Source organism: Passer domesticus, chromosome 13, assembly GCF_036417665.1.
Source record: "Passer domesticus isolate bPasDom1 chromosome 13, bPasDom1.hap1, whole genome shotgun sequence".
Lineage (NCBI taxonomy): Eukaryota > Metazoa > Chordata > Aves > Passeriformes > Passeridae > Passer > Passer domesticus.
In genome coordinates, this window is record NC_087486.1 from 969604 (window position 1) to 988906 (window position 19303).

General features: G+C 49.9%; 1 protein-coding gene across 2 annotated transcripts; it reads right to left on the bottom strand.

Moving 5' to 3' along the window:
- Window positions 1-872: 872 nt before the first annotated feature.
- NDFIP1 (Nedd4 family interacting protein 1) lies at window positions 873-18979 on the bottom strand. Of its 2 annotated transcripts, none has more exons than XM_064387478.1 (8): window positions 18821-18978; window positions 9967-10054; window positions 9107-9237; window positions 8169-8256; window positions 7876-8000; window positions 6241-6307; window positions 5578-5683; window positions 873-3645 (listed from the first exon to the last, which is right to left on the bottom strand). In XM_064387478.1, the coding sequence occupies exons 1-7, from the start codon at window positions 18863-18865 to the stop codon at window positions 5580-5582; spliced, it is 648 nt and encodes a 215-aa protein (XP_064243548.1). In that variant the 5' UTR covers window positions 18866-18978; the 3' UTR covers window positions 873-3645; window positions 5578-5579. The 2 variants fall into 2 exon arrangements, with proteins under 2 accessions (XP_064243548.1, XP_064243549.1); XM_064387479.1 differs by lacking the exon at window positions 873-3645 and adding an exon at window positions 4323-4478 and having other exon boundaries at window positions 18821-18979.
- Window positions 18980-19303: the final 324 nt, after the last annotated feature.

The window sequence follows — 19303 nt, forward strand, 5'->3', positions numbered from 1 at the left end:
CCCTGCCCTCAGCCATTCCCCCATCCTATCACTCCCTGGGGGCAGTAGCCCTGGGGAGCCTGAGCTCCCTCCCCAGCAGGGCACAGCAGCTCCACAGTCCTGTCTGCCCTCCACAGCCCCAGCCCGGCTGCTGGGGAAGGCAGAGGGGTTTACCTGGTCATGCAGGTGCCCACAGCCCTGCCTCTTGGTGGTGTGAAGTGGCTGAGCTGGCCCAGACCCAACCCAAGTGTCTGAGCCTGTGAACCCACACCAAACCCAGCGTGGCTTCTGCAGACCCAGCAGCTCCCGTCCCCCGAGCCTCTGTGTGTGCAGAACACGGAGCTGGAGGTGTCTGCAGCTTCAGGCCACCGCTGCAGGAGCAACAGGAATGCCAGATATTCCAGTTCTCTGGAATTCAAGCCCAAATAAGGCCCAGATGCCAGGAGAGCAAACGTAAGGCTGATCGACCAAGTTTGGGCAAATGTGATTCAGAGTTCCCCAATGCTGCAGATTTTGCCTTGTAGGATAAAATTCCTAATTCTGTGTTCACTTATTCCTGTTTAAAGAGGAATCTGTGGAACCTCTATCCATCTCTGTCAGCCCCAGCTGCTTGTTTGTGGGGACTGCACATTTGAGAAGTTCAGCTGTGAACCAAAACCAGTTTCATGGGTCAGTAGATCATATAAATACCAAAAAATCCAACAAATGCCCCAAAATGGAATCACCATTTTCTGACAGGCTTGCTTACAAAAAAGATGGACCCCTTGGAGATTTTTGTTACGCCTTCCATGGAAAAAGATGAAATGCCCCCAGATAATCAGTGTCTGTCATGAATAAATAACCAGGTGCAATAACACATCAAAACTCAATTAAACATTGTCCTACAGCAACAATTGCTACAGAAGTGACATTTATTGACGTTCTGCTGTATTTACAGGTTGAACATAGTAAAACTCCAAAGTGAATGACCACTTGGCAGAAAGCACAGGAGTGCACATTAAATCTACATTTCCAACGCATCAGAGTCTCTGCTAACACAAATTATAAAAGCAAGAATTACAGGTATGTTAGGAATTGTCTCAAAAGTCCCAAGCCAAAGAGAAAAAAAAAGGCCTTTGTTTTGCAAGATGGTTTTTATACAAAGTTGCAACATGATCTTTTAGTTTTACACTACAGACTTGTTCCGTGAAAACCCCTGGAGAGCCCAAAAAGTTGGTGGTGCGAAAGGAAAGGATACTACAACACCGAGAATAAAGACTGTTAAAAGTTAATACTTGTGCCTCTAAATTCCCAAGGACACCTTGGAGTCTGGACTGCAGTGACCCCTTTTCCTCCACAGCCCCCTGGGTGCTGGGGGACTGCAGGAGCACAGCCACCCCTGCTGTCACCTGAGCCCTGGAGCCACCCCTGTGCTGCCAGGCAGGACACGGGGACAGGGATGGACAGACAGGACACAGGGATGGACAGGACACGGGGACAGGGATGGACAGACAGGACACGGGGACAGGGATGGACAGACAGGACACAGGGATGGACAGACAGGACACGGGGGACAGGGATGGACTGGGATGGACAGGACAGGGGGGACAGGGACAGGACACAGGGCACAGAGATGGACAGGGACAGGACATGATGTACATGAAGCACACAGGATGGACAGGACACAGAGGACAGGGATGGACAGGACATGGGGGACAGGGATGGACTGGGATGGACAGGACATGATGCACATGGAGCACACGGGATGGACAGGACACTGAGTACATGCAGTTCCATGGGCTGTACAGGACATGATGCACACGGGCTGTGCAGGATGTGACACGTGGGGACTGTACAGGACATGGAGTTCCATGGGCTGTACGGGACTCAGGGCACACACACTGCACAGCACAGGGTGTCACACACAGCCCAGGGTGTCACACACTGCACAGCACAGGGTGTCACACACAGCCCAGGGTGTCACACACTGCACAGGGCAGGGTGTCACACACAGGACACTGTGTCACACACTGCACAGCCCAGGGTGTCACACACTGCACAGGGCAGGGTGTCACACACAGGACACTGTGTCACACACTGCACAGCCCAGGGTGTCACACACTGCACAGGACAGGGTGTCACACACTGCACAGGGTGTCACACACTGCACAGGGCAGGGTGTCACACACTGCACAGCACAGGGTGTCACACACAGCCCAGGGTGTCACACACTGCACAGGGCAGTGTCACACACTGCACAGGACAGGGTGTCACACACAGCACAGGGTGTCACACACAGCCCAGGGTGTCACACACAGCACAGGACAGGGTGTCACACACTGCACAGGGCAGTGTCACACACTGCACAGCACAGGGTGTCACACACAGCACAGGGCAGTGTCACACACTGCACAGGGTGTCACACACAGCACAGGACAGGGTGTCACACACAGCACAGGGTGTCACACACAGCACAGGGTGTCACACACAGCACAGGACAGGGTGTCACACACAGCACAGGGTGTCACACACAGCACAGGGTGTCACACACAGCACAGGGCAGTGTCACACACTGCACAGGGTGTCACACACAGCACAGGACAGGGTGTCACACACTGCACAGGGCAGTGTCACACACTGCACAGGGTGTCACACACAGCACAGCACAGGGTGTCACACACTGCACAGGGTGTCATACACTGCACAGGGTGTCACACACTGCACAGGGTGTCATACACTGCACAGGGTGTCACACACAGCACAGGGTGTCACACACTGCACAGGACAGGGTGTCACACACTGCACAGGGCAGTGTCACACACTGCACAGGGTGTCACACACAGCACAGCACAGGGTGTCACACACAGCACAGCACAGGGTGTCACACACTGCACAGGACAGGGTGTCACACACTGCACAGGGTGTCACACACTGCACAGGGTGTCACACACAGCACAGGACAGGGTGTCACACGCTGCACAGGGTGTCACACACTGCACAGGGTGTGTCACAGACTGTGCAGGACAGGGGGGGTCACACACAGTCCAGGACACAATGTCACAGACGGAACAGGACACAGTGTCACACCCTGCACAGCACAGAGTGTCACACATTTCACAGGACAGGGTGTCACAGACTGTACAGGACAGGGTGTCACACACAGTCCAAGACACAGTGTCACACATTTCACAGGACAGGGTGTCACACACTGTGCAGGGCAGTGTCACACATTGCACAGCACATGGTGTCACACACTGCATAGCACAGAGTGTCACACTCTGCCCAGCACGGGGTGTCACACACAGCCCAGATGTCACTCTGGCCAGCGCAGGCAGCTCCAGGCTGCAGCAGGAGCTAAAGCAAGGCTGGCCCCTGCTGGCCCCGGGGCTGCTGCTGCCCCAGCTCCACCCGGGCTGACCCACTGCGAGAGCTGCTCCAAACATCAGCCACTAATGAGTCAACAATTACAGAATTCTGCGTTAATTATTCAAATTTTACACCTAAAAACAAATCGAAAGAAATGCTTCTCCTTTTTTTTTCTTTTTCCAACAGTACTTTTATTTATTTATTTTAAAGCAGGTGATTATTTTTTCTTCTGCTCCAGAGCCTTGATTCACTTCCTGCAGGTGTCCTGCTGCTTCTTGGGGGGGATTTCACTAATGCAGGAAGACATTTGCCAGAAAACATCTGTTGGAGAAGGATATTGAACAGCGAGGCTGCAGTCAGAGGGTTATTTTGGATAACAGGAGGATGTTGTTCACACAGCACAGGATGTCTAAGGGCTTATGAAGTGTCTCAGCACACAATGATGTGACTGCAGCGAAATGCCCAGGAATCTGAGTGTATTTTACAGGATAACACCAGGACTGTGTCCCTTACTGCACACACAGCTGGAGCAGTGAACTCCAGCTTTCCACCAGATTCATTTCATCAGGTTGTATTTTCTGCTTTGCACTCATTATTTCCCTCCTAATTTTCTAAAAATTATCCTGGCTCTGAAATAAAAATAATCCCTCAGTGTGCCCTCTGCATCATGCCCTGAAGAGGAAATCTCATCTAAGGACAATAACACACTAAAAATCCAAGTCTTTTGTGGTTTCTTCACTCAGAATTCAGGATTAAAGATTTATTTTCAGGGGAAGTATCACAGTTGAAATATTTATGAATTATTCTCGACATTTATATCAGCATATCTGAAAGTGCTTTTTGATAATGCTCTAAAATGAAACATAAATAAGATTTTAAACACTCCACCTCCACAAGCAAGGAGTGAAGCCAGGTCTTTAAAACTGTAATTTCAAATTTCAAACATAGGAAAAGTCCATGCAAAAAGAAACCACAGAGTTCCTTTAGGAAATAAAAAATAAAGTTTTGATAAAGGAGCAAAATTTTTTTTAATTGTTCAGTCAGACAAAATACAGAGATAAAGCTGACTTGAAATGCTCACATCCCGTGACCATAAACTGGGGGAAATGAAGCCTCTGGTGACTCAGCAGGAATCTGGGAGGACATGACAGATCCTGGAGGAGGTCACAAACCAGAACTTTGTTAACCAGAACTGAAACACGTAAAGAAATTGGCTGAACTATTTTTACACACTATCACCAGAGGAAAGCCGTGCACAAAGGCTGCTCTGTGCTGCAGGTTCCCCTCTCAGCCTGGAAATGAAGTAGAATCATGAGCAATTTGCAGTTTCTAATAAAAGGGAAGTGCATTTGGAAACCCGAGGCTCGGTTTTCAAATCTCAACAGTTTAATGACCCCCAATTTAAAGCTGGGGTTGGTTTGGTTTCTTTGACTGTCCCAGCTGCAATTGCCTCTCTGGGGAAATGCAGTGTTATTATGATATTTCTAAAGGGAGCATCGTGTTGCACTCCCCAGCTGGGAAGCAACCTATTCCAGGATTTCCTTCCCCTCGGGGAGGGACAGTTAATGCCAGGCCATTATCTGCTGTGAGCAGGAAATGATGCTACAAGGCTCCAGCCACTTCAGCCTCCTCCTTCAAAGCCCATTAAGGCAGCCCGGCTGAGGTTCAGCACTGAAGAAAAAGACTCCCAGCACTCAGGTTTCTGCAAGATGCTCAGGCAGGACAGCTCAGGTGTGTGGGAGGGCCTGAGGAGAGCAAAGGTGTGCAAGGGTGTCACTTCTTCAGGAAGCTGGCAGCAATTTCAAACTGCAGGATTCAGACAAATTGCTCGTTCTGGGACAAAAGCCAAAGGCACTGGCACGCCCCTCTGACAACATTTTGTGACCTCTCCTCGGGTTTGGGACACACCACGTGTTTCAGGCATGTGATTTGTTCTCAAAGACACATTTGCCAAATACTCAGCAGTATCAAGGGGCAGGGGGTTTGTTCTCACAGTATCTAGTCAGGGAATTAAATGAATACACAATTCATCACAACAAAAGCTCAGGGAGAAATGTCCAGTGTTCCTCTGCCTCCCATCAGGTCAGCCTGGGCTCTGCAGACTCAGGAGCTGGGTAGGGGGTACCAAGAAATAACTGCTCCCTGCTTCCCTGAGTTCTAAAAATATTCAAGTGATGGAAAGTGTAGCCTAGAAAAGTCACTAAATAGAGTTAAAATCAAAGCAGAACAAATTCAGGAAAGCAGAAAATTTACCTTCAGTAAATAAAGAGAACTCTGGTTCTGGGAAGAGTGGAAAACGTATCTGGCATCTTCCTAACCTTTGCATAATTAATAAATCCTCTGAGAAACAGCAGAAAACCTGCAGGGGAGAGAGACATTTGTCCAGTTAACACAGGTGTTGCTTCTTCAAGGAGAGGGAGCAGCTGAACTCCCTGCCACCACTGCAGAGGGACCTCATCACTGGGATGCACAGCAGCTGATCACACACAGTAATTATTTCTGGTAGCAGTAACACCTCATCTTTCCATTTCAAGTAACTTCAAAAACAAACTTTCCTTGGGCAATCACAAAACTCTTGACTCCAAACAAGATCCAGTCACTCCCAAAGCAGGAAAAAAGAAAATAAAATGAGGAAGGGAACAAACCACTCCTCCATTTAAGATGCAAGGGCAGACACAGCATCAGTTACAAGCATTATTCTCTTCTTAACTTCTGGGTGATGTCAGGGTGCTGCCACCAAGAACTGGCAGGACAGTGTTTACTGTGCCTTTAAAACCTGCATGTGCTCACTCAGAGGAGTATGAGGGTCACATTTCATCTGGACATCCACACACACATATTTAACAGCCAGGAATGCTCACAAAATTCTAACTGACTTTACAGTTTTCAAGCATCTTTCCCCCCACAGACACTCACCTAGTACAAGGAAGACCCACCAAAGCCAGTACTGGCCATCAAAGTAACCAGGAAAATAGGTGGAGAACTGAAAAAGAGCAAAAAAAAAAATACAGTTTAGAGCACATGGAAGTTTGTGAACCAAAGTCTATGCCATCAATTTTAGCAGTAACCAGATCAGGGCTGCACACAAGAGATCTCATGGGATGCTGCATTCAGCAGCTGCAGGAATGAGTTACCTCCACAAACTGTTATTTATATTGGTGTTTTTCTGCACCAGCTCCAACAAGGGGAATGGGACAGACAACACCCAGCTATGAATTCTGGCAATCAGTGGGGCACAAGGACACTGCTGGGCAGACATTCCTGTTTTAAATTGTGCCCTGGATGCAGCCCAGCTGCAGTTTCTGAAAGGGCAGAGCAGGCTTGCAGCAGGGCAGCACAAACACTGTAACAGCTGGAAAAGAAATCCCACATCTGTGGAGCCCACTGACAAGATGCCCAGTTGGGAAAATTACTGCTATTAAATGAAGGGCACCAACACTATGAGAGGACTGAAGTTCACAGTTTCAGTATAAATACAGTACCACTCCTCTGGGTTTGTTCTATTCAAACTTAAAACCTAACAAAAGATAAACTTGTTACTGATGTTTAAATCAAACCCACAGATAATGTCACCTCCTTCTGTCACACCTCTTAATCCAGCAAACAGTCCTTAACACCTCTGAACCAAGATGACCACAAAAACTGTCTACAGAGAAGTGAAGAGATGCTGTATTTACAAACTAGAATTCCCAACCCTAAAAGACAGGGTAGGAAGTGACAGCTCTGACATGAATGCTCTCGACTTCTACTTACAGCCAGTGAGCTGCTTTGCTTGAAATTCAGCTTTCAGCTTGGAATGCCATCACTTCACAGGCTCCAAATAAAGATTTCCCAATGGAAATATCTTCTCCCAATCCCTCCAAAAAATATAAGAGCCCAAAATGCTGGAGCAGGGTGGCAGCCTGCTCCTGGTGCTGGCTCCTGTGCCGCAGGGAGGCTGCACCAGAGGGCACCCACGGCCTTCTCCCACTGCTGTGCACAGCTCACTCCTCCCACAGCCCTGTTTCCCTCTCCTCATCAGCCATCCTGCATTTTGGGGAATTGATTTCCAGAGGAGAGCCCAGGGCACAGCAGGCTGCAGAGGCTGAGGCAGGGCTGGCTTTGCCTGGGTGAATGTTCTCCCAGGAGCAGAGGTGCTGCTGCTCAGCACAAAAGCACACTGATCAGCCAGTGCCACAGAATGAACCCCAGAATGCCAGAGTGGGTTGGGCTGGAAAGGATCCTACACCTCTTCTCTTTTGCCACAGACAGGGACACCTTCCACTCACCCAGGAATCCCTGTCCAGCTTAAACTTGGACACTTCCAGGGATGGAGCATCCCCAAAGCATATCTGGGTGTGCAATCTTTCTTTTCTTTTACTACAGTTGTAATTCCAGCATATAAACAGGATACAATTATGAAAAAGCCCTGTTCTTAGTAAGTAGCTCATAAAATTATTTCATTATTTTAAAAATCCCTAAATTTATCACTAACTTCAGTATGAGATAAAAACCTGCTGGGGAAAAAGAGTATCAGTGTCTGTGTACATGGTTTTGCACCACACAACTCACCCTGACAATAAGGATCCACTTAATAAGAGACAGACCAAAGCCAGAAATGGCCCCATATCGTCCAGCAGCTGAAGTAGTCAGGCAGAAAGACAGGAAAAATCCAATCCAGTTGAAGAGGAATGCCACTGAGAAAGCAGGAGAAAAGCAGCAGGTCAAGACACCTTTATATTCCAAGGGAAAAAACCATAAACCCCTTGCACACAGGTTTTTCCTGGTGCTACATGAACTTAAATGTGACCCAAACTATTTTGGGTCACTGCTTGGAAAAAAAGCTCATTCCATCAAGTACTTACTGAAGAAAGTCAGCATGAAAATGCCATCATTTCCTATCCTCAGCTGGTCAGTGTCATCAAAGTCATCCCGTGTCACAAAGTCATCATCCTGCAGTGCAGAGGGAGGCAGCACATGGGGGATTTAGGTCAGTCCAGCCCACACAGCAACCCCACTTCTGGGTGTGACTCCTCAAAAAAAGGGCTGAATCCTAAATCTCAAAAGGCTACAAATGCAAGCACGACAAAATTCCTGATTCTCATCCTGAAATGGTGCAGGGCATGAAATGTTACCTATATAATAGGAAATGTATCTTTATTTTTAACATAGTCAAGATCCAGCATGTTCTTGTTCTCACTGTGAAGAATTCTTCAACTCATCAAAAAATTATCATCTCAGCAAGGAATTTGGCTTCTGTGAAGAAGTGTAATGAGCAGTGGACTTCTAATGCTAGCAGGGGTGGAGGGAATGGCTGAACAAAAGATAATGTTGAAAAAAACCAAAAATATATAGCTCTGACAGAATGGTTTTATCGTCCTTGTATCAGCTACACTGACCTCCAGAAAATTCAACTAAGTAAGCAGCAGGAGTGTCAAGGGTAGATATGGCAGACAGCTGAAGAATTAATCCTAAATCTTTTTTTAAAATGAAAAAAACCCAACAAAACCCCCAGTGTCAGTGCACAGGGATACAGCACAGTCCCTCTGTCAGCTTGCCAAGCTAATCTGGCTAGCACATGCTGGCATTACTGAGATGTCTGACATCATCACAGTGCTCAGAGGAAAATCTAAAAAAAAAAACAGCCACAGGACTCAGAAGTGTGGAATATCACCACCCCAGAAAGCTTCAGAAACACAAAAACCCGTCACAAATGTGAAGAGTCATGATGACACACGACGGGCAGGAGCTCAAGCTGCAATGCAGGAGCAGGGCAGGGACAGGGACAGGCAGGGACACTCACCCTGCCAGGAACCAGGGGAATGGTGGCCTCAGCCTTGCTCCTCTCGGCCTCGTCGTAGCTGGGCAGGGTGGTGGCCACGTTGTAGGACGGCGGCTTCGGGAACCCCGACTCATCCTTGTAGTCAAAGTAAGCTGCACAAGAGCAGTGACACGGGGGGAACTCAGCACTGCCCCAGGAACACCGTGCTGGGAGCCAGAGTGCTCCAGGTGGCATCCCCAGGATGTTAAAGCCTGTCCCCTCCCACCCTTCCACCCATGCCAGCCTCCTGCCATCCCAAAGCAGAGAGGGAACAGCACAGGAGCACCTTGTCTGATAGCCAGCAACCCACAGAACACTCACTGGACACGTCTGGCTGTGCTTCTGCTTAAAACAACACCACATGCTGTGCCTCTGCTGACTTGGATACTCAGAAATAGTCACGTTTCCAGATCCAAGTGGTTATTAAAGTGATTAGTGACAGGACAGGAGGATGAGTCAAAGTCCCATCCTTCTGACCAAGTGCTTAGTTATTGGAAAGTGCAGGAAAAGTGAATTCTTTAAACCCTTTTAAGTAACGAATCCTTTAAGGAAGGGGCACAGCATCATCCAAATGCCAGATAATGAGAGGGGAACCACAAATCCTCCCAGCTTTGATTTTTTAACTGTCTCAAATTTACTGAGAACACTGTGGACTGTAACTTGAACACCCCTTGATGGGATGACATCAGATGAGCGCAGCCAAATTGCATCTCCTAAACCACAAGCACCGACAGGCTGTGTGGATCAATCCTGACCCGTGCAGCTTGGGAAGGTGCTGCAGAGCCAGCGTGGATGAGGAGAGCAGCCAGTGGCAGCAGAGCCATGTCCCCAGGTGACAGTACCTGTGCTCTCTGCAGAAATGCTGCTGTAGGGCGGAGGGGCGTCGTTCACCACGGGCACGGCCTCGCCCGGCTCCTCTTCATTCTGCAGCTGAACAGAACCAACAGCAGGGCTCAGGGGGTGCTCAGAGCTCTGAGACCACCCCTGCAGCTTAACTGCACACAGCAGACTCTTCTGGAAGGAGGCTGCTCTGCAGCACCACGGGACACAGAGCAGCTGCTCGGCCTCCCTCCGAAGCGCTCCCACTTGAAATGATCCATCTTCCATCTCAGTTTTAATGTTTTTAAATCACCTCCTCACACACCTGGACTCCAGCAAAGCACAGCACACAGCTTTCCAGTACCTTTCCATTTCCCTGGCATTTCCTCAGCTCACACTGCTTAGAAGCTGCAGTTGCATCTGTTTTAGTCAAAGAAATACAGTGAGATACCCAACAAAAGGCCCCATTGCTGCCTGTGGCTTTGCTAAGGAAGGGTTTTTTCCATGGATACATTACATAATGATGCACAGAAGTACAAATGTTGCCATTTCCCTTCAACCTTTCACACTGCATGACTGAAAAGGAGCCGGTTTATTTTGTGCACTGTGCTTCCCACAGCTCTGTATAAATAACCAGGAGCTATCACAGATGCAGCATCACCCGCACGAGGCAGGTGTGCCGTGGCAGCTTTGATCAGGGCAGCAGCAGTACCAGGCCAGAAAGGAGGTTACAGCTGCCATCTCATGTTTCCCTTCCATTCCTCACCACCTCAGCAGCAGAAGCACTGAGGTTTCCTGCAGAATAACTCACCTCAAAAGCACCTCCAGACTGAAGCACTGGGCTGAGCAGGAGGCACTGCCCTCGTTTGAAACCACCACTGAAAGTCTCCTCCAGCTCTCCCTCCTGCAAGCCCACACATTTGCTCCTGAAGCCATCCAGGATATTTTGCTCTCTTTTCTTTGGAGAGACACATTGCCATCCTCCTTGAGCATTTACCACAGGGGTGGGGGCGTAGGGGGATGCTCTTATCTTATTTGTATCAGGGGAAAATAAATCAGCTTGCACTCCTAAATACAGATCTTGGATATCCAAGTGTTCTATGCTTTGGAGTTTTATTCCTTTTGCTGCTTAAGATCACGGAATGGTTTGGGTTGGGCCATCCCTTAAAGCCCACCCAGTGCCACCCCGGCCATGGGCAGGGACACCTTCCACTGTCCCAGGCTGCTCTAAACCCCAGTGTCCAGCCTGGCCTTGGGCACTGCCAGGGATCCAGGGGCAGCCCCAGCTGCTCTGAGCCAGGGCATGTCTATAATCCATACTCTGCTCCAGGGCACTCTACATCCACACCCTCTGTGAGAGCCCTGACTGTGCTCAGCAGATGACAACAAGTGGTTTTCTGCTGGCAGGTCCAAGGGATCAGCTGAGAGGGGGAAAAGGGAGGAAATTACACTGGAAAGCAGCAGAACAAAATCAGGAGCACTGTCTGCCAGTCCAGGTGCAGCAGCACAGCAGAGCACCACAGTCCTGCACTCCAGTTCCATGCCAGCCAAAGCTCACTCTGCTCCCCAGGAACATTTTCTAAACAGAACAGGTGGGGAAGAAAGAAAGAAAGGGTGCTTGGGTCAGCCCCAAGCTGTGTGGATAAGCAGTCCTCCCTCACATGACAACGCTGAACCTTTTCCTTGAAGAAGGAGGAATCAGTGATCCGGATGAACATTTAATCCGTGCTCCAGGGAGCAGCTCCCAGCACAGCTGTCAGCAGGACAGCCCCGAGCTGCTCCCTGCCAGATGTGGGGCACAGCAAACCAGCCCGGGGTGAGGGCCTGGGGCAGGACCTGCCTCACCTGCAGCTCTGCTGAGCCCCCGGGCACCCAGCAGGGCCACGAGGAGCTGCAGCAGCTCCCACCACAGCGAGGCACCCAAAGCCTCTCCAGGGAACAAAAACGCCTCGTTTATAAACCCCACGGAGCTCAGCACTAGAAGTAAATGCAAACTAACTCGAGAAGTAATTGCCTGTTAGAATATGCTTTAATTTTTTCTTATAAAAAGACAGCATTACTCCAGAAATCCCAAACCACCCTGCACAGAGCACGAGGGGCAATGGAGGGGACAGGAAAACACAAACTGCTTGATTCAATCTGCCCAGAGAGGCTGCCCCTGGATCCCTGGACATGGCAAGGGTAAAAAAAGATTAAAAAGATGATCTTTAAGGTCATCCCAACCAAACCATGCTGTGATTCCATGATTCCCCCAGCTCTGTAGTTTATCAATTCTCAGAAAATGCTCCACCATGCTTATTGTCAGTCTATCCATGCAAATTCAGCACTTCTTTTCTCCCTCTGCCTGTGCAGAACCTGGTCTATTAAGAGGAGGAAAGGCTGTGTCACAGCTGGGACACTCTGGATTCCATGTGCCCTCTGTTCCCTGCTCTCCAGGGGAGGGGGTGGCAGAAACTCAACCCCCCATGTAAGAAAGAAGGCAGGTACAGCCTGAGAGCACAGTCACCAGGGAGGGGGGAGGAAAGCACCACATGTGACAACGCTGGAAGAAATGACACAAAAGAGGACACAGATATTGAGTGGAATATTAACTCCTACCACTGGTTCTTCTTTCAATCGTAAAAAGAAATACATGTTCTTCCACCAGTGTCACGTGGGAGAAAGCAGCTGAATTCACTGCTGCCTTCAAACATCCCAGTTCAGGTAATGGATAACGACACAAAAAATGCAGCTACTTTCTGAAGTTGAGCTTGAGGCTGTAGGAGGTTGCAGTTATTATAGAAAACATATTTTTCTTCTAATGGACAAGGTACACAAATGCCTTCCAGCCTTTTTAATGATTCCAGGCATCTAAAATTCAACTAAGTGCCTATTAGCAGAGCAGGGAGGGTTCATGTGACAGGAAGAATGACTCAACAGGCTCGCTGGCCTGGCCTGGCCCCGCTCCCACCTGCCCCGCTCAGCCCCAGGTATGGACTCCCAGAGAACTCCCGAGGCCTCAGAACCCAGAGAGCCTGCTGAAAAGCAGGGTCTGGCTTCAGCCTCTTCTGCTGAGGCTGTGGGGTAATTCTTTCCTAGATTCACTGATGGATTTTAGCTTTTCAGGCAAGGTTTTGGTAATTCATAGCATAAAAAACTAAGTCTTTACAGCCATGCGTGTAGTTACTGAAACAACAGCTTGGCTGGGATTTTCTCACCAGACTGCTAAACCAACAGAAAGTTGACTGACAGAACACCCAGGGATAATTATTTTTTTAAAAAACCCCATCATCAGAAGCCTGGCACTGAGCAGGACATCACCTCTGGTTGCCACCTGCCCTGACCGAGACCCATCTCATGTAAATACACAGCACAGCAACGTAAAAGTTGAAATCTTCCAAGCTGTTTGAAAATATTTTCATGTAAACTTGGGAAAAAAAGCATTTCCAGTAAATATATTGGTTAATTCTTCCAAATTTCCCAAACTCAGCATATGGGCTGCTCACATAGTTTTGAATCTTTATTTTTTAACTCCCTTTTGCCAAGTTCTGAGGCTGCAAATGAGCATCACTACACCAAACCAGCATTACTTCAAGCTTGGCCTTAGCGATAGATCACATATCATTACATATCTTCAGCCTTTTGGAAGTAAATGAAAATCACTGCCAACTCTAAAAAGGAGAGTAATTTTTACTGATTTTTGCTTTACTTAATTAAACACATCCTGATTTAAAATCCTGACTTTTTGCTCGATGTTGTTGCAAATTTCTTTAACTTAATATCAGCTTATTAATCAGCAGGGGTAATGATAAGCTACCAGACAAGCCAGCCCACACCCTCCAGCCCTCTCCCTGATGAGCAAATAACAGTTTTCCAGCCCGTTTCCCTGGAGCAGTGACAGCCCTGCGCGTCTGGCCCAGCCCCTGCACGGGCACAGGTGTGCTGAGCACCTCTCAGGTGACACAGGTGGCACCTGTGCCAAGGCAGCCCTCCCTGGCAGATGCTGATGCTCCTGCCCGAGCCCCGCTCCCCGAGCAGAGCCCAGCCCCAGCAGTGACCTCCCTACACGTGCCAGCCCCAGAATTGTCCATGGAAAGGGTGCTCAGGTCCTGGCAGGGGCTGCCCAGGGGGGTCTGGAGTGCCATCCCTGGAGGTGTCACCTGGAGGTGGCACTCAGTGCTCTGGGCTGGGATGAGGTGGGCATGGGGCACAGCTGGGACTCCATTTTTCCAAACTGAGTGACTTTGAGATTCTGAGACTTAACAAAGGACTGAAAACTGTGTCCCCAGTCCCCAAAGCCAGGTGTTCCTCCCCAGCTGGAGCAGCTCCCTGGGTGAGCACACAGAGCAGGAGCCAGCAGCAGCATCCACTGAGGGGGTGATGGCAACGACGCCCTGAGCCACCAAAAGGCAAAAACACACATCAAAACCTGCTTATGTCCATAAAATACAACCTGTGCTCATGAGGGTGCTGTCCTCTGACTCACTGCAGCCAAGGGCCTGACACCACAGAAATGCTCCTCAGTCCTGGGAAACAAGCTGGTCTAATTCCTGTTTCTGCTCAAACAGGGAGTTAGACTGGTCTGGACAGACGGAAACAAGCACTGGGGCCAGCACAAACCTGTGCCACACACGGGCCTTAGACTTGAGAGATCAAGGTCTTAATATGGAAAAATTAGGTTTTAATCTTGGATAGCTGTAATTAAATTTCCCACACTTAAAGCATAAGGCCTTCTCATAATATTTAGAATCAGATTAATATTTTTCTGGACATTAGGGTATTTTGGTAAGACTTCTAAACGTTTTAAAATATCACATTTTTTAAATGGTCATATGAAGAAGGTTAAGTATCTTCCATGGAAAAAAACCCATTGTGCCACCATAGATCAAATTTGGATATTTCACAACAGGCAGGGACAGAATGATTGGATAGCCCTTGATACTGAATTTTGCTCATTCGTCCCCATCACAAAGGATCAGAATTCACACACATACAGAACTTCTGATCCTTGCATTCTGTAGGTTAAGTCATGATGTCAAACCCACAAAAAAGGTTGCTCATCTCCTGGGAGCACTCAACAACCCAAAGCCCTCAGGGATTGTTCCTACAGCTGCTTCCCAATGGGGTTACTGAGCCCCCTGAATTTTAGTCATGAGAGAAAAGTTACTAAAAAAGCCCAACTCAGAGCTCAACACCATCCTGATGCCTGAGATAATATTGTATTTAAAAGTTTGTATGCAAAGCTATTTTCTCCTGCTACACAAGCTGTGAGATGACACTGGACTGCTGCTTTTCCCTGCCTTTCCCACATCCTTTGATTTTTAGGGACAGAATGTACTTAAATTCTACAATAACTTTTCCTCACAGAATCACTAAACCCTTGCCAACTTGCCTGACAGGTACAGTTGCCTGCAGAGGTGGATGTTACAGAGGAAAATAATCAGATTTTAGTCACCTGAGCACAGCTGAGGGTGGACACGGGGCAGCTTCAGCACAACCTCAGAGCAGAGGCTGCACAAACAATTATACTCTGCAATTTTTCTAATTTTACTCGGTTTATGTCAATGGCAAAATAAAATAAAATATATAAATAAATATGCAAACAACCTACCCTGCAACTTTTCTTAGCATTCTTATCTTTAGCCAGCACATCTTGCACACTGCAAGGACCTCGCTGAGGAAACATTTTCTGATTCTAACTGCTGACATGAAAAGATTTGGGATGTTCTCATTTTTCAGTTTCAAGCTGTGTGCCCATTTCAGCTGCAAAATTCAACACAAGCTCAAGGTACACACAAGGCAGCAACTGATATCTGCCTCCCTGTTCCACTGCAGCCTCCCCAGATATTAAAGAAGCATTGTAGTCCTTCATGGATTTAAACTCTATTTCCAGCAATGTCTTTCTTCTACAGTTTTCACAGAACAAAAAACAAACAAATGGAAGGATCTTTCTTCCTTATTTTTCCCATTGACACCTCCCTCCATGGAATGATTCATGATCCATGTAAACCTTCAACAAGTGGAACAGGAAGACACTTAAAAAGGAATACATCTTCATTATTTAACACTCCCACCATTTCCTAGGTGGGTTTACATTACTCATACACCTCACATGTATTTTCGGATGCTCCAAGTGCAAAGCATGCCTGGAAAACACAGAGTGTAAATAAACCTGTTAAAGCTGGGCTATTTTTTCCAGAATGGAGGGTAATTTCTATTCCAAGGACGAAATACAGTTCTGCCAAGTGAACTCTCAATCCAGGGTTATGCTGGAAAGGTTTTAAGCCCACTAATCCAAACAACATCCCTGTATAACTTTCCCAAAGGCAGATTGAAATGACAACAGCCTCTCAGTGTCCCTTTTTGGGGACACAGCAGTGCCCGGAATAACAGTTCCAGGGCGGGCTGCAGCTCTCTCTCCTTCCCAAACCTCTCCATCCCACCTCCACAGGCACAGCCCCAGCACCTGGCCTGCAGAGGAGGATCCAAATCCAGCAGCCTGAGCCTGTCCCAGCCCTGCTCCCCCTGGAAGGGCTGGGGGAGGCTGAAATCCCTTCTCCAGAGTTTCATTTTTATCTGACACAGAGCTGCACCTCCTCAGTACTGAGCTCAGGCTCACATCGCCCAAAGGCATCACTGCAGGCTCCTTTTTATCAGATTATTTAATGCCTGAACAAAGCCATGGCCTGGGGAGTTGGCTTTGGAAAATAAATCAGTGCACGCCCCGTGCACACTGCCCACGATGGTGCACAGACCTGGCTGGGAGCCTGCAGGGAAGGAAGAGGCTGCTGATGGAGCTCAGCCCACGTTCCCACCTTCCCACATCCCACCTGCACGGCTGAGGAAGGGCTGCCAGAGGAGAGGAGAGGGAACACACAGGTCTCAGACTCGGGTATCCAGTTCTGTTGTGCTCAGATCATGGTCACTAACTCTCACCTCTTTTTCCTGAAAATACAAACATTGAGGAATCCTACAAATATTGTACAGGGTGCCCACACCCCAGTGCTGCTCCCACATAGACATGGACACATCAGGAACCCATCCCAGAGTGAAGGCTGCACATCCCTGGCAGGCTTGGACAGTCAATCACATTTACCAGTACAGGAACCACCTGCCTGCACAACCAACTCCATTAATGCATTACCCCATCACCCAAAAACATCAAGCTTTTAAAATTCCTCCACTGACTCCTAATCCAATAATTTGAAGGATTAAATGAGCTTGTTATGAATTTCTCCAGGCTACCTCCACTGGCTGGGTCCTGCATTCACTCCAGCCCTTGCAGTTATCACTTCACTATCACTCTCTCTTCCTTGGCACACGGTACATTCATTATTGTACATTCCCACACACAATAAGTTTCAAAATATGGGAGAATTGACACATTCAATGCTACAGAGACTCTCCCACTCTCTCATCCTCTCTTTCTCTAAACCCCAACTGCATCTCCACAGCTTGCAGGGTTTTGAAGCAGCACAAGCATTAGGAGCCAGTTCAGTGATAACACACTTCACAATGGGAACACCTGGGCACAGGGCAAGGAAACAGAAGCAATTTCTAAACAGCTACCCAAAAGTAAATATATTTCCATGTGAGAATCTGCCTCTCGCTCCAGTTAAACCAGTGGCTCCTCAGGCCTCCATGATGTGCTTGTCTTCAGCAGTGCAAATCCCCTGGCACGGCCTGGCTCTCTAAGCTCCGCAGATGAGACTGCCCTGGCTCTGCCCGAGGTGTGAGCAGACACAGCACTGAGCAGGGGAACACCAGCTTCACACACCCCTCCTGGGGGAAGCCAGGAGTGCTGCACAGCCAGGGAACACCACAGTGGGACCCTTCAGGGATTGTGTCACCCATCCCCACTGCTCTGGGCAATGAATGGCACACCTGCACATCCCTTGGGAAGAGGCATTTGTGAAAACACTCATCCCTTGGGAAAAGGCATTTGTGAAGACACTGCTTGGGGTCAACACCACCAGCAGGACTCTGCCAGGAAAGGCGATTAGTGCAGAGACCTGGTTACCTGTCCCTAGCAGGTCCCAGAAAACAAAGAGATCTGTCATTGTGAGTGCATCTATTTAGCACTGAACAGAAAAAAAAAAAGCCTAAGTTTTACTTAACTTCTACACTTCCAGTATGTAAAAACACGGAGACCTGCAGCTGTCAGGCGAGACAAGCGCTCCATCCCATGGGAGGGTGCATCTCGAACTCTGCCTACCCACGCTGGGAATGCTACCCAGGAAAAGTCACAACACAGCGATTCCTTGGGAGAGCCTCAGCTCAGCCGGAGCGAGCTGTCTGCCGCTTTGGGGGATTTCTCCATTCCTCTGAGTAAAGAATTCTCCATGTCTGGTGCCAGAAAGGCGCCTGCCAGAAGTGGGTCACAGCGGGGCCCTCTCCGTGGGGCCGGTACTGCGGGCAAACGGGAGGCAGCGAGAGAAGAACGGCCCGAATTCCCCGCGGAGCTCTTTAAGGCCAGCCCCTGGCCTAGAGGGAGTCCACACGTAGAAGATGGAAGAAAACTAACGGTGACCCGGGGACGATGCGGAACGAGACCGCTCCGCGGCCGGGGGCTCGCTGCCCGCGGGGGGAAATGACCGGCGGGGTCAGCGCCCTGCGCCAAGGTCGGCCCGGGACTGGGCAAACACCGGCCCCGGACACACCCGGCCCGGGGCTGGGCAAACACCCGGCCCCAGGACAGAGCAAACAGCAGCCCCGGCAGCGGGCAAACAAGGGCCGCGGGCACACCCAGCCCCGAGCCGGCGGGAGCGGCTCCGCGGCCCGGCCCGGCCCGGCCCCCCGGGACCCGCGGCCTCCGCCCCGGGCGCTGCCGCCAGCACAGGCCCCGCTCCCGGCCCCGCCGCCCCGCGAGCCGCCCGGCCCCGGCCCCGCGCCCCTCACCTGCTGGTAGCGGCCGGTGCTGGGCTCGGCGGCCGCGGCCGCCATGGCGCTGCGGGCTCGGTGCGGGCGCTGCGCAGGCGGAGGCGGCGGCGGCCCGGGCGCTGCTCGCTGCGGGCTCCGCTCGCTCCCGCCCTCCCCGTCACGCTCGGCCGCGCCGCCTCCCGCCCCGCCCGCCGCCGGAGCCGCCCCGGGCCGCGAGCGGCGCTCCGGGAACGGCCGCGGCACAGAACGGCCGCGGCTGGGGGGACTGCAGCAGCGAGTCCCGGCTGTGCCCCCATCCCCACCCTGTCCCCAGCCCAGAGCCCCAGTGCCACCTCCAGCCCTTCCTGGGACACTCCAGGGATGGAGATCCAAACCTCCCTGGGCAGTTCCAGTGCCTGAGCACCCTTTCCATGGGGAAATTCCTGCTGTGCCCACCCTGAGCCTGCCCTGGCCCAGCCTGAGGCCGTTCCCTCTGCTCCTGTCCCTGTTCCTGGAGCACAG

Bases quoted from the DNA above. Each gene is read 5' to 3' on its own strand.
- NDFIP1 (XM_064387478.1), bottom strand. From the start codon at position 18,865: ATGGCGGCCGCGGCCGCCGAGCCCAGCACCGGCCGCTACCAGCAG. The intron at 9,238-9,966 runs GTACTGTCACCT...GCTCTTGTGCAG, and splicing joins CATTTCTGCAGAGAGCACAG to CTTACTTTGACTACAAGGAT. The intron at 5,684-6,240 runs GTGAGTGTCTGT...TCTCCCCTGCAG, and splicing joins GTGGGTCTTCCTTGTACTAG to GTTTTCTGCTGTTTCTCAGA.